General features: G+C 46.8%; 1 protein-coding gene across 1 annotated transcript in view; it reads right to left on the minus strand.

Moving 5' to 3' along the window:
• Positions 1-15948, minus strand: part of LOC142575075 (kinesin-like protein KIF12) — a 769060-nt gene that overhangs the window by 58869 nt on the left and 694243 nt on the right. The window contains exon 15 of the mRNA XM_075684038.1: positions 6919-7109. Within this exon, the coding sequence (XP_075540153.1) occupies positions 6919-7109 (191 nt within the window). The remainder of the gene's footprint in view (positions 1-6918; positions 7110-15948) is intronic.

Genomic DNA, 15948 nt, shown 5'->3' on the forward strand with positions numbered 1-15948 from the left:
TCCAGAGCCACAATTTGCAACATATTTTTAGTGAGCAAACTTTGGTACATCCTCCAAGTCTTGCATTGCTCAAGGGTAAACATCCAAAAAATTCACCGGGTGTTCGCAGCGTTTGTGTGGGCATCGTCTTGGGAGAGATCAAGTCGCACCAATTTGTTTCTTCGAGTTCGAAATGGAGGACTTGGATTGTCACATTTGTTTTTGAGACAGGTAGTCAATCGTTTTTTTTCTTCAGGGACGCAAAAAACCCGTTTTTATACACTGTCTGCCAACTTCGCCTGGGCAAACACTTGCCCGAAATGGTTGTCTCAGCGGGCAGTCTGCCAGGGGGTGTTTATGGTTTTCTACGTGAAGTTGTGGCTTCATGCAGGTTTTTGTCAGCGCGTTTTTCACTTCAATATTTGAGTGACGTTAACCGGAAAAAACTGTACAGGGACCTGTGTGATGTTCTTCCCGTGCCTTTATATCGGTCTCTCTACAGAGCTAGCCATGGGCACAATGTTTTGACGCGCGTTAAGGCGATGCTAGTGCCGTCAGGCGCTAAGACGTTCTTTTTTGAATTGCACTCCGGAACGCTGACTGTCAAACCGTGGCTGGCTGAAAGAGGTTTCTTTATTCCTTGGGGTACTCATTGTACAATTTGCAGGCAGGAGGAGACAATTGATCATGTTTTTCTGCATTGTTGGGATGCCGTTTTCCTCTGGGATGTGCTCCAGCGCACAATCAAAAAGGATTTCCCCCTAGATGCGTATGGGATTCGCTACTTGCCAATAGAAAGTGATGATGGTACCCCATTCGATGTGATCATGCTTATGGCCCTGCATAGCATTTGGAAATGTAGAATTGCGGTAAGGCATGCCGATCTCGATGCAAGAGCGGCTCGCCAGTATTTCAAAGAAAGCATACGGAACTTTGTAGACGAACAAAAGTTGCTAGAGTGCATCCCAGAGTGGTTGCCACGAGTGGAATTATTATTGGCGATAAGGGAATTTTAGCACAAGCGCAGCCGCACAAGTTCTGCGGTCGTTTTCAATATATTGTGAGTGTGCCTTTTGATTATTTGTGAATGTGTAATGTTTATCCGGGCTAACGACCGGCAATAAAAAAAAAAAAAAAAAACTCGTGGCTGTGTGGTAGCGTCTCCGTCTCACACTCCGAAGACCATGGTTCGATCCCCACCAGCCTATCTCGCATGATGTTTTTTATTTATGAAGTGCCTTCTGGGATCTATCGCTCACGGCCAACGGCCGCTGACGCCGACACCGACTTTTCTGCAACACAAGCTCCTTAACGCTATCGCGTTAAGTCTGTACCGCAATGCTATAAACAGTGCAAGCGAGCCCTCATGGAGCAAGTACAAAAGGTTCCTTAGTGAGTACACTTTAGCCTTACGCATTTCTAAAGACAAGTACTTCGCTCACAACTTACCTTCTCTCCTGAAGACTAATCCGCGAAAATTTTGGCAAACGTCAACACCCGGTCACACTTCCGATATTTCACTGCTAGACGACAAACAACAACCTCTTTCAGACGGGAAATGTTCATCGCTATTTATTGCATATTTTTCTTCTGTTTTTGCAAGGGAAGACCATTCTGATATTCCAGTGGTTCCGGATTACGATTACCCATTTATGGCATCCATAAATATTTCAACTGAAGGCATTGTTAGCCTCATTAACGAACTTAAAACCACATCTGCCTGTGGTAATGACAATGTTAACACTAAACTATTAAAAAACACAGTATCTATCTCAAGTGTCATACTGTATCATATTTTCAAGCAGTCCTTGTCGTCTGGTGTCTTGCCCGTTGACGAAGATTGCGAAGGATTTCCTCATTCTTAAAGTGGAGATGGACATAAGCCTGAAAACTATCGCCCAATATCACTAACATCCGTGTCATGCAAAGTATTTGAACACATAATCGCCTCGCACATTTACACGCACCTAGAAAAAAAATTTTTCTTTCAGACACAGCATGGCTTCAGGAAAGGTATGTCTTGTGAAACACATTTACTGGTGTTTACCACCGATCTACACAGCAGCATGAACAACAGTCAACAAATAGACGCTATTTTCTTGGATTTCTCAAAAGCATTCGATCGCGTTGACCATTGCCGGCTCATTTCTCAAATATCTCATCTAGGTATCGACTCACTAACCCTTTCTTGGCTTAGAAACCTTTTTTCGCTTCGTCGCCAATTTACCGTTGTTAACAATTGTCCTTCTTTTATCACTGAGGTCACGTCTGGTGTACCACAGGGGAGTGTGTTAGGGCCTCTGCTTTTCCTAACATTTATTAACGACCTACCCTCGAACATTTCCTCTTGTATACGACTGTTTGCCGACGATTGCGTTGTTTACCGGCCGATTAATTCCATTAACGATCATACCGCCTTGCAGCATGACCTTCACATTATTACCGACTGGTGTAACATATGGAAAATATCTCTTAACCTCATTATTCAAAAGACTAGCGTAAAATAGCAGGGACAAAGACAGAGAAGACGACAGGACGAGCGCTAAATATCAACTGGTTTTTACTGCGAGCGAAGGTACATATATACATTTCGTTAATGCATGCGCACACAGTGTTAAAACAGTACAGTCACATTCTAATCAAAATGTGGCAGACTGTTCTGTAAGTACATTTTTTCTTTTTTGGACAAGGCAAGTGAAGCCGTGCTGACACAGTTATCACCTTCCCTGTCAATGTGATATGCCTCACAAATCTCGCGCACCCACCTTGTGCCTCCCCTACCAAGCCCACACGTGGTGTCAAACGCCGGCACGCACCCGCATCGCTTACAGTGCATGTCCAAATGGCCGCCCCCCGCTAATGAATCTACCAGCGTTCGGTGCTCTCGCAGCCGTTCATTTAGGCAGCGGCCAGTCTGCCCCACGTAGCATCTACCGCATGAGAGCGGTATGCGGTATACGACCCCAACAATGCAGGGTACAAACTTGCATGCATCTTTTATGGCGCAGACCGGTATTTTTTTTTTCTCGTTTACGGCTTTGCACATGGAACGAAGAATGCTGGGCATAACGTTAAGAGAGAAAGAGAGCGGTTTGGATCAGAGAGCAAACGGGTATAGTCGATATTCTAATTCACATTAAGAGAAAGAAATGGCACTGAGCAGGTCATATAATGCGCAGGTTAGATAACCGTAGGACCATTAGGGTTACAGAATGGTACCAAGAGAAGCGTAGCGCGGTAGAGGACGGCAGAAGACAAGGTGAGGTGACTAAATTAAGAAATTCGCAGGCGCTAGTTGGAATTGGTTGGCAGAGGACAGGGGTAACTGGAGATTGCAGGGGGAGGCCTTCGTCCTGCAGTGGACATGAAATAGGCTGATGATGACACTAAGCGCACTAAAATTTGACCCGGGAGTACTTAGCTGGATCCAATCATTCCTGTCGTCTCGTTTCCAATTTGTTGTAACTAATGAGTCCACATCTAACGCGGCTCCAGTTGAATCCGGTGTTCCACAAGGGTTTGTCCTTAGTTCTCTTTTATCTTTAGCATATATTAACGATTTACCTGATAACATTTTCTCAAACATGTATTTATTTGCTGAAGACTGTGTTATATACCGAAAAATAACTAGTGCCTCTGATGTAACTGCCCTTCAATCTGATATAAATAACATAATTGGTGCCTCACTTGGTGCATGGAGCTCAACATAAATGCAAATCTATGCGGATTTCGCGTTCTAACGCAACTTACCCTACCTACGCCCTCAATGACTGCCCCCTTCAATACGTTACATGCTACCGTTATCTTGGCGTTCATATAAGTAATGATATTTCTTGGAAGCAGCATGTACAATATCTAATACCTAAAGCTAATCACTCCTTAGGATTCTTCGCTTGCACCCGTTTCTTTAAAACACCTGTTGTACACAACTTACGTCCTTAGGCAATGAGAATATGCCTCATCCATTTGGGATCATGATTAGATCACATTAACGAAATCGAGTCAGTACAAAATCGCTTTGTTCGTTTCATCCTAGCTAACTACCATCGCACTGCTAGTGTTACATTAATGAAGGGTACCCTTCAAATCCCATTATTATCTTCTTGCTGAAAGGAATCACACCCTCCCCCCCCCCCATTTACCTTTTTCATAAAATCTACTACCACAACGCATCTCTCTTCGCCCCCTTTCGATCCAACCTGTGCCTTACTATTCAGCTCGTCGTGATCACGGACATAAAGTTAAGGTACCCCGTCATAACAGCGTCGCGTGCTCACAATCATTCCTTCCTAGGAATTCAATCGACTGGAATAATCTACCTACATAATTAGTAAGCATCAGTGACCCCACTCGTTTTAAGAATGCACTAATCAACATGAAATAATGTATGGTGGCAAATGGTGTAATTATGTACCTATTCGTGGACATTGTCTGCTGGGTAAACTGAATTCTTTGTGTATTTAATTACTTCATATTATGCAAGTGTTTTTTCCGGTTGTTATGCAAATATCAGCAGTTTTTTTCAATATATTCTTTTGTTCCTTGCACTATGAATTCCTAGAAATACTGTATTTTTTACTCTTGCAAATTCTCGCTCCTTCCCTCTGCACTGTACAACTATGTACCTTGAGAGTCCCACAAATAAATAAATAAACATGCCTTGGGAGGAGTTGAAGTGCGGATGCGTCGCAGGTTATCTGCGGCAATGTGAGTTCCAATAAAGTAGAGTTGAAAGTGAGCTTTCGTCCGTGTCTCACGCCTTTTTTTTTGTGTGCGCGTCCTTTGTGTTTTGCTGGTACCCCCTTTTCAAATTCTGACCGCTCGTTGGTAAGGCCCAATGAAAACGCGCCAAACATCTCAATGCACTCGTTTGCCCACGAGTTGTTCATAACTCGAAGGACGCTCAGCAGCGCTCAATTGGTCATTGGGCCACACGAAAATAAAGGTTGGCCCACCCCTAAATTGGAGCTGGCACGCCTCAAATTCCAAGATGACCTGCCCCACATTTCAAATTGGCAGTCCACAAATTTCTACACGGCCCACCCACAAATTTCAAGTTGGCCCACCCACATTTAAGTTGGCCTACCCACATTTAAGTTGGCCCACCCACATATTTAAGTTGGCCCACCCACATATTTAAGTTGGCCTACCAAAATTTCAAGTTGGCCTACCCACAAAGTTCCAGTTGGCCAACCCACAAAGTTCAAGTTGGCCAACCCACAAAGTTCAAGTTGGCCAACCCACAAAGTTCGAGTTGGCCCACCCCCAAATTTCGAGTTGGCCCACCCCCAAATTTCGAGTTGGCCCACCCCCAAATTTCGAGTTGGCCCACCCCCAAATTTCGCGTTGGCCCACCCCCAAATTTCGAGTTGGCTCACCCCCAGATTTCGAGTTGGCTCACCCCCAGATTTCAAGTTGGCTCACCGCCAGATTTCAAGTTGGCTCACCGCCAGATTTCAAGTTGGCTCACCGCCAGATTTCAAGTTCGCTCACCTCCAGATTTCAAGTTGGCTCACCTCCAGATCTCAAGTTGGCGCGTGCCAGAATTTCAAGCTGGCCCACCCCCAAATTTCATTTGGCCCACTCCCAAATTTCCAGTAGGCCCACGCCCTAAGTTAAGTTTGCCCACCCCTAATTTTAGTTGGCCAACTTGCAAACTTCAAGTTCATCATCATCAGCAGCAGTAGTCTATGTCCACTGCAGGACGAAGGCCACTCCCTGCGATCTCCAATTACCCCTGTCGTGCGCCAACCGGTTCCAACTAGCACTCTCAGATTTCCTAATTTCGTCGCACCACCTAGTCCTCTGCCGTCCTCTACTGCACTTCCCTTCTCTTGGTACCCCATTGTGTCACCCTAATGCTCCTACGGTTATCTAATCTGCGCATTACATGACCTGCCCAGGCAATTTTTTTCTCCTAATGTCTATTAGAACATCATCTATACCCGTTTACTCTGATCCAAACCGCTCTCTTTCTGTCTCTTAAAGTTATGCCTAGGATTCTTCGTTTCATCGCTCTTTGTGCGGTCCTTACCATGTTCTCAAGTTTCTTTGTTAGCCTCAGGTCCTTGCCCCATATGTCAGCATCGTATGTCAGCCAACTTCAAGTTGGCCCACCTCAAATTTCAGTTAGGCCACATATAAACTTCAGGTTGACCCAACGCCAAATTTGAAGTTCCCCCAGCCCCAAATTTCAGCTGGTCCATCCATACTATAAGCTTTCCCATGCATTTTCTAAGGAGCCCTGTGTATCTCTGGGCATTTTCTTTCAATTCAATATTTTCGCTCTAAATTCTTCCTGATCACTTAAAAGCTACCAATAATCTACATTCACACTATCATAAGGAACAAATGTTCTTGCAAATTACGTATTTTTGTGCAGATACAAGGCACTACACTTTTCCCGTGACAGGGCCGGGGCGCTCACCAAAAGAATGCGTACGCATTAAAAGGACAAGATAATACGCCGACTTTCTACTAAAAGTTAGTGTCACGTGCATGGGTATATGCTCAGGATATCGCTAACATCAAACACAAAAACTTCCGCAACGATAAGTAAAAACAAAAACAAACGAAAGACAAGCAAAAAACAGGCAAGTGTCATCCAGCAAGGCCACCTTTTTCGCCCGCATCACTAGCTTTGATTATATTATACACGTCATAGTTAATCTAGAGAGGGCATGTACATCCGTGTTCAACTCCATGGTTGCCTGTCACCGCCTTGTACTTTTCCCGGGTCTGGCGTTTCCTTTGCGCTGTTTAGCCACGATCCAACCACCGATCACCAGCATCCGACCATGCATGCACGAAAACGGGCGATACAGCCAGAGAAAGTTATTCGCTTTGAGGTACCCGGAACACTGGCGCTACGTCCAGCGCCGGTGAGCAACACGTGTGTGCCCGGCTCATCCATTACATGACAAAAAGACTGGAACATACCAGCGGGCGTGACCCTGTTGGAAGCTGTGCGGCGCAGCACACGCTTGGGTGCCAGTGCAGCTACAAGCGGGTTCGTCGATAGCTTTTGGCGCAGCTTGGGTATGCCGCTGGTTCCCCACGAGTTGCGTCGGCCGCCCTGCTCGACACCGCGTGGCTGAGCCGCCAGTGTGCCGCCACCGATGTCGTTCAGGCTGCGATAATGAGAACACTGAAAGAAGTTGGCGCCTGTCTGCTTTACTAGCTTCTATAAAGCACGTGCTACACTTCTTAGATTTCTGTTTTTCTTTATTAATCGGAGAAAACAAATACCACATAGCACAGAAATAGCCGGTACAACCTTGTGAAGAACGGCACCTGTGTGGAAACCAAGTATTCTAATTAAACGCCCAACGTAGGAAAGTGTTGAAGGAACTGTCTAAGGAAGCTGGGTATAGCGCTTTCGCGCAACCGGGAACAGAATGTTTGAGGAGGTGGATACGTCGACATAACATGCGTGTTGAGCGAGTATTAAAGCGACGCTTTTGGTTGCCTACCTTCTCAGGGCTTGGCGTCTCTCTGACGGTCGCTGGTTCAGTTCTTGCCCAGTAAGCTAGACAGAGGTATAACAAAACTTCTCTTAAGAAAAAAATAATTTATAACATTACGTCATAACCCATCTCCTAGTGACTGTCGATGTTAATACGATTAGCACTAAAAGAATGTAAGGATAGGGCGTGCTGTTGAAGATGCCTTTATTTACGTTTTGTATTGGTGGAAGTAAACTGAGAATGCTAATCACGTTGATTGCCCACAACTACGCCACAACGTCTGCACCTTTGGATGAAAAAAGAAAAGAAAGAAACCTTCCTAAACGCAGCCTCCCCATTGCATCCAGTTTAATCCCGCAGGTCCCACACATCAGCGACTGCCCTTTCGGAATCCACAAAGAAAGATCCACTAAACATGGCCTCCCGACTAAAGCCAGCTTTGTGCCGCTCGTTTTGTATTTTGCGGTCCAGTATCTTACTTCGAATCAACTATGGCGTTATTACATAGACGTCGCAAATTTTGATTGCGACAGCAATTTTATGGACACTCCAACCTAATTTTTGCCGTCGTCGTCGGCTTTGTCGCAATGTTTCGTACAAAGTCCAAGAGCGATAACACCGTCGCCGCGCGGCGGTGTTATCGATAGCGGTTCAATGTCGCGCGCGAGGTAGGGATGCGGGGAGGAAACGCGCCGTCTTCTGTCGCACGCGAAGCACCAAGGGTAGGGATGCGAGTGGAACGGTGGCGGTGTATACTGTGGCAGCAACTGCGTATTGCTTGGCGCGGTCGCGCGCACCGTATCTTGAAAGAGATCTGCGTTGCGGGCAGAGTATAGGTGCGCCGACGGCTCGCACCTTTGTGCATGCTGTATTCTCGCCGCTCAGTTTGCGTTGAAACAATAAACAGCACGGTCACTTCGCTCGCTGCTGCTGCCGCGCTGACACCATGCTTGTTAATTTAGTTAATAAGCGAACGTTTACAAGTTTGTAGGGATGATAAAGCTACTACCCTTACTTTGTATATCTGTCTACTAATATGCCATGGACATGGATGCTTCGCCTTTCGGGCGAAACTGCGACTTTTGTTCCCGAAGTGCCCGTGTTTTTATTTCGTCAGCCAGGCCGTGGAAGAGGTTAAATACTGGCAGAGTGGAAAGTGCTTGAGCTGTCCAAATAATGCGAATCGCATTAATACATGCGTACACCGGTGAGATGTCAACCTGGGTCTTGTGAAACTGAAGCGATCAGTGGCAAATCATGTCGTCCTCGCCTAGGAAAAACGCCACGTTCGCTGCACTCATAGCTTTTTATTTAATAAAGAATCTGCATAGACCACAAAAAGAAAGGGAGAAAGAAAGACGATAAATGAAAGACAATGAAATTAACCACGAATGAGGCCGGCTGGCTACCCTGCACTGGGGGAAATGGTAAGGGGAGGGAAATATTAGAAGAAGAGAGTCTGCTGTGGATATCGCCGACGCAGTAAAGACTACCCTGTATGTGTAACTTGGAGAGGTGGAACAGCGTTATTCGTCATCGGATATTTAACAAAAAGCTATTTGAACTAGAGCTGCAAGCTCCGGCAAAAATATCTAGGAAGATTGGGGAAATGTTTTTCCCGTTGTTTTTCAGCACAAATCGAGTGCAAAAAAAAGCCCATAAATATTTCGACATACAGTTACATTGGCCATTCTGTGCTGTGCAGCATACGATTCTAGAAGTGACGACGACGACAAAAACACACCACAGTTTACTCCCCAGCACAATGTCTTCATTAAATGCTTCCAGTTCCGTTATGATAACGTAGCGTAGCTTTCAAACATAGCGAAATACAGGACGCCCTCTAGGTTTTGGTGAAGGATTAACGTTTGGGACCCGCGAAGCACGTGTAAGCGTCAACCTGGTGGCCATCTTATTACCAAATTAGAATCTTTTCAGAAGGCAGCGCGATTTATTACAGGTAACTATCCATAACGTTCACGCATCACCAAAATAAAACATGACCTCGGACTCATCCTATTGCAGACTAGAAGAAAGATATCTCGGTTAACTTTCTTCGATCAGCTTTTTCATCACCCAAATATCTTCTCTCAGGCACACATCTTACCAGCCAAAAGGAATTTTTCACGAAATGATCACGAATTTAAGGTCGAACAACCATTTGCACGTACTAAGCTATTGGAATTTTCATGTCTGCACTTAGCCATTTCGGAATGGAATCATCTCCCAAGTAATATAGCCGAAATAACTGACCATTTTATGTTCAAACAAATAATGAAACAGTCGGAAATTAGAAACAATAATATTTCTTCTTACATTTCTTCAGATGTCAGAGGATGTAAGATTATTGTTTGTATAATGTAAGAATTATTGGTGTCTGATGTACAATGAGAAGAGATGTAAAGGTTGCATAGCATGTAAGACTTCATATAAGGATATTCGACTGACAAGCACGCTGCCTTATACCTTTGTATATCAATTGTTACCTCCCCCCCCCTATAAGTAATGTCCAAGCTGGGCCTTTAGGTAAATAAATAAAAAAAAAGGCATTTGCATTGATCAGCCGCTGACATCTATTTCTAGGCTGCTGCAGATGCCTTAAGACATCTGCCAGTTGTGTCGTAGTTTGGAAATATTGATAACAAGCTTCTCAAAAGGCTCATAAGTAAGCTTGTTTAAAAGGTCGCAGTTTCACCTGAAAGTCCAAGCATCCATTGCGATAGTAAGTAAGTGGGCAGCTATACGAAGTAAGAATATTGAATAGTAGTTTTATCGGCCGTATAAACTTCTAAACATAGACGTACTAACTACATTAGCAAGCGAGTGAAGTCACCTTCATGAAGCGTCTCGCATCGACGCGAACTAAGCCGCTGAAAGACAGCGCGCAGCGGACTTTGTCCTTTGACGCAGATGGCTTTCAAGATACAGTGGTCCGGGCGCTAGCGCGCGGCCGCCCCTAGTACAACTAAAACCCCTTAAACTTCGTTAAGTAGCGACACTCTTCTCCTCCGCGTTCACTCCTCCTCGTTTCTCCTGTTTCACGCTCCCTCCTCGACCGTGGCGCCGCCTACACTGCTCGAGCGTACTAAGGGCGCCAACATGCGCTCCTCGCCACTACGTAGACGCTTCTCGAGCGAAAATGGCACTGATGCAGGGCGCGAGGGCCCACATGATGCTATTAGGCCAATAGTGACGCGGCGTCGGCAAGAGCGCGCGAGGAGGACACGGCATTCTTCAAAGCGTGGCACTAGTTTACGAAGTTTAAGGGACTTTAAGTACAACGCCCCCTTGCCTATTCTCTCCTCGGAGCCTTGCGCGCGACGGAAGACAGTGCGCTTTCTCCCCGCTTCCCTCCCTTGCGCGTTTTCACTCGCACATACAGCATACGGCGCGCGATGACGATTTTATCGCCCTTGGACTCAATACGGGATGTGTTTACGGATGAATATATTTCTTTTTTATTTCTGGGATAATGAATGTAAGCAGAATACCAATTTTTCCTAACATTTCCAAAGTTTTCTGAAAAAGCACGAAAAAAACCCGCTTCTTTTCCTAGCTCAATATTTCCATAATATCGCATCCCTTGTTTGAAGTAAAAAAATGGATCATCGGGTACGTAGCCGTAGAGGGGCACGTGCAACGTTTTGTGCGTGCTGCTGAGAGTGTAAGGGCGATATAGGGCACTGGGTGCAGAGCTGGGCTAGTTTCGGCGTAGGCAATTACCGTCGCCAGGTTTCTGGTGGCCAGGGGAAAATTAAATACCGTTCGATATTCGGCTATATTTGTAAAATCTGCGGATACGTCAAGCAAAATAATGGAGTTGTTTGTAGAATCATTTGTTTCCACGTATTTTATTCTTTTTGGCGCACTTTTTGGGGTATTTTGAGGTTGCTTCATTCGTTGCGCCGAGGTATGACGCTCTAGCTGTTTTCGCTTCGGCTGCCGTTCTGTTCATTTGCTGCTAGCACTCTGCACACATGCGCGCCTTTGCCGTCTACTGAGCGCTGCAAAATTTTATTGCTGTATCGGTCAGCAATATAAGACAAGCAGAAGAAAGGCCACAAGGCGTTCTGTGCAGCTTTATGGTTGACCAACACGAGGAGGGACAGCCGGGCCACTTTTCTTCCCTTCTAAGAGAATAAAAGGCAAGTACGATTTTTATGCAGTCGTTATGCAGCGAAAAGCTGCTAACCTTATTGAAAAGGGCATGCGACAAAAAGAAGGGCCTTGCGTACGTGGTACATTGGTATGTGGCGCGTAAGGACATTGAAATTGCCTTTCGACAACAGCTCCTGAGTCGAGTGAGTGATCTAGCTAACTCGTTGCGGAAATTGCGCGTTGTTAAATCTTGGCGACTGCTGTTCGTTTTCCCGAGGAATAAATCGTTTATCTTACCATTGGTGAATGTGGGTTGCAGGAACGAGATGGTTAGGTTAGCGCTTGGTTGTTGGTTAGACATGGCAAGTCGCCTGGAGCTTCGCGAGGTGCGGAAACCAATTGAAGAAGCGCTGCGCAGGCGCAAAATGCTCTGCAGGCGCTGCTTTTTCCGCGTTGTCCGCTATGGCGCCGGGTGCTTCTTATGTTATGAAGCAAAAATTCCAGTCTCGCCAAAAAACAACCTGCTTGTCTGTAAATTTTTATGAGATATTCATCTGCGATGTTCGGGGTTGTTAATTGTGAACTACGCAGCCGAACAGATTTTCCTAATAACGAGCGAGTTTACCTTCGCAGCCAGTCGCGCGGCAGTGCATCTGTCAGCGCTGCGCGAGCCACGCGCTCCGGCGTTCCCGAGCACGGGCTGGTGGGCGAGTTGGTTATACATGATTAGAACGAGGCCGCCACATAAAACAACGGTTGTTAGAGTACCTACGTGGTTGCCCCGTGTCGTCGTCCGTTGTTTTATTTGGCGCCTTCGTTGAATCGGTGTTCCCGCAAAGTTTTGCTTCCCGACTGCCACCCAAATTCTTCTAGAGTTGGAAATGCGCAGGGTCAACTGCGAAGTTGACCCTGCGGCTTCCGACTTTTGGAACCTAGTCTTCTTGTAAGAGGGATTCTGTAGGACGAGGAAGGCGGAGGGTAAGTAAAAGGTCGAACTAATCCGTCAGGGCCTCATTTACAAGCGAACGAGAAATTCAACAAAATAATTTAGTGAAAGGTAAAACAGAGAAACGCGAACTAAAAATGAAAAGACTAAAAAAAAAACCACCGCCCAAGCACTCCGTACCGATGGTTAACCGGCGAAGCTGAACTGTGCGGCCCCGGTGTTGGTAGGCTGCCAGATCCGGCTTGGTTAGCTGCGGGATCCTCGACACGTAGTTGCTGCTTGGGCTCGACTGCACGGGGCTGTTCTTGCGCGCGGGCTGCAGCATCGGCGCGGCGTAGACGAGCTCGTTCGCGGTTCAGCTCACGGCATTGCTGATCGAAAGCTCCCTGCTCATTCGGAGTACGTATGACGCGTGGCCTTCCCATTTTGGAGCTGGAGAGAAACTGCAGCGCGCGCGCTCGGCTGCGACGGAGAGCAACGACGTCAATACTGGCGCAGCCAATCCAGCGCCTCTCTCTTTTCGCGCATGCGCATGGGGTTGCGCCGGAGGAGTTTTCGGCGTACAGGCGACAGACGGACAGACAAATTGGCTAGCCATATGGGGAACCAGCGCTGGAGTTTTCACGACGCCTGCAGCGCCGCCCTGGCGGTCAGAACGTGCACAATGCAGCCACTTCCGCGGACGAAAATTGCTACTGGTAGTGGCGTTGCGTGCCCCGAAAGTCGAAGGAAAACAAAAGGACGCCGACGATACTGTTGCGTATACAAGTGCCACAACTCGTCGGGATGAGGGAGGATGTATCCTTCTGCGTCTTTCCATCTGAACCCTAAGAACGAGAACGGAGGCGGCGTTGGATCCAAGTAGTCAGGCGAGCGGAGTACGTTTCAGTCTTGTCGCCCTGTCAAGCGGTGTCGGGCTGGTTTCTAAATCGATTTCGCGTGTGTGCTTGGTTTATTCGATAGTGAAGACGGTCAGCCATGGCAGACAGTGCCAAACAGCAGAATCTGCAGTCGGCATTTTGTCGGAAACAAAATGAGCAATAGCATGCACCATCCGGCATATGTACCTATCATTTTTCCTTCGCAATACCACCGCCAAGCCCCTTCCAACGCCACCGCACCAAGCGAACGATACGAAAGGTAAATATTATCCATTCATTGCCAAGAATTATGTGGTAGGAAAGCTGCCTTGTAATACGAGTTGAGTTGTGTGCGCATACTGCCGGCACACGCGCGACTAAGCCGCCTATGTGTTTTTAAAATGCGCATGCAGATGAGGACTCGGCGCTGAGATGCATCCTTTAAATTTATATCATCATCATCATCAGCCTGGTTACGCCCACTGCAGGGCAAAGGCCTCTCCCATACTTCTCCAACTCCAATTAGTGCTAAATGTAGCCAGCGTTCTTACGGATCCAGCAGCGGAGCACTCAAACCTTTGCTTGCGCGAGTCAGCTGATGCGATAAAGCTTTCTTTGCATTGACTGCTGTGGCGAAGTAACATCAGAATTTTTTATGTCTAGCCAGAGAAATATGGAATGTCTTCAGGCCAACTAATACTTCCGAAACCATAGCGCAGCACGACCGGAGCCATAACTGCTAGATTTGCGAGGCAGGCTGCCACGCAAGCATGGCAATGGACCACTGCGCAACCGTTAAAGAAACGCACGTGCTCGCCGCAACACACTGTGAAAAATATATAAAGCTTAAAAAGCTTCTTTCGTCATTTCATCACTTGATGGCGCTAGCTTCTTTACGAAAACTGTCCACTTGAAGCGGCGCGAAAACGGAAACATGCGAACTATAATAAGGCCGCGCACGTGTGTGTCGTCTGGTCGAGAGGCTGGAGTATGCCGCGTTTCGTCGCCAGGGCGGCGTGCAACGCATTCTTTTCGACGTGCCGCCTATCCAGCGCTGGTTCCCCATAGACCGTTTTTTCGTAGGCGCCGCCATATTGTGAAGCAGTGGCGCCGCCTATGAGCAGCGCCATACTGGCTTGGGTGAAAGCGGTCTTTGCATGGCAGGTATACGCTCGGCGGTAGGTTCTGGCGTTTGTTTTCGCGGTCGTGTGGTCTGTTTAGTATGACGTTCGTCTTCTACGTGGTAAACGGTTCTGTGAGACGTGCTGAAGTGGTTTAAGGCCTCATGGCCGGAATTTCTGCTGGCGTTGACGTGGACGGAACACGCAGCGCGATGTGTGCGCGCATATTTGAGCCTACGATCAGCCTCGGAGATCAATTGTGTATTTCTGAATGTTCCAATCACTAATGTGACTTATCCTCTATTTCTAAGCTGCGGTTTATGAGCCATGAAGCATACTCGACGATCGTAACAGCGTGGGTACCGTTCTGCTACGATAGGAGCTGTGGCTGTGTGTTATACTTTGACAAGCGTTCAAACTGTTCGCTGCACATTACATTGCGTGGCTACTTGGTTCTATGGATGAGGTTTCCGCCCCTGAATAAAAAAGTTTTGGCAGTAATAGCAGCATACCTTACAGTCTGAATTAAGCTTGTCCAGCAAAGTGACTGTTTACGAACTGCGCGAGCGTCCTAAGCAGTGGTAGGTGCTGGATTACAGATATCTTCGTTCTATATACCGCATGGTCCAAGCATACGGCATCAGCGGTTATATATTCATAAACGTTGTGCGGCGTGACTATGCGAGGTCGTATTGCGGCGTTAGCCCGTTTTCTGTTGCGTTTTCGAGAAATAGGATGATAACCGAATCTTTTTTTTCGGTTGTGTTCGTTCCGTTCTCTACGACGCACTCACACGTATTACGGAAATTCTGTCCTCAAAAATAGGCATCGCATTCTTTTTATGTGATCCCTCTCATATATTATGGCTGTATACAGGCCAAAAAGGCAATGCCGATGCGCACAGCTTACATATGTATCGTGCTGGTTCACCAACCGCAGTGATTGCTGTGTTGAGCAGCGCCATCGGCCTCATGCAGGAAGGCTAGCGTAGGCATATGGTTTGAAGCCTACTAGACTTTAAATTGATAGCGCCTGCCGCTTAGATACTTCGTGGTTGCCTTAGGTCGGCCGCGTGAGCGAGCATGCGCTCTTACGCTTTATGTTTTACTCCCTACACCAAGCGATCAGATAGTGAGCAGATTTACCATTTCATGCTGCTAATACAGAGACACCGGTATTTTTTGTTGAATTAAAACCGATATAAGCAGAATAGTTCACAACACCTACACACACCGCGACTGATAATGTGCGTACACCGCGGCTGATAAAGCGCGTCATATTTTTGCGCCCCCAAGAGATATTTCCGCCTACTGTAGTTACCGATGTACCGAAAGGCTACCCTGACGACCTTATATGAACGGACATGGCGTAAATTTCACAAAGTACGATCTAAAACATCTCGAAATCGTTCCGCAGCACGCGACAGCAATACTCTCAAACAGCGCCGCGCCGGATCGCCCAAGCCAGAGATGAGGAAA

This window comes from Dermacentor variabilis, chromosome 3 (genome assembly GCF_050947875.1).
Source record: "Dermacentor variabilis isolate Ectoservices chromosome 3, ASM5094787v1, whole genome shotgun sequence".
NCBI lineage: Eukaryota > Metazoa > Arthropoda > Arachnida > Ixodida > Ixodidae > Dermacentor > Dermacentor variabilis.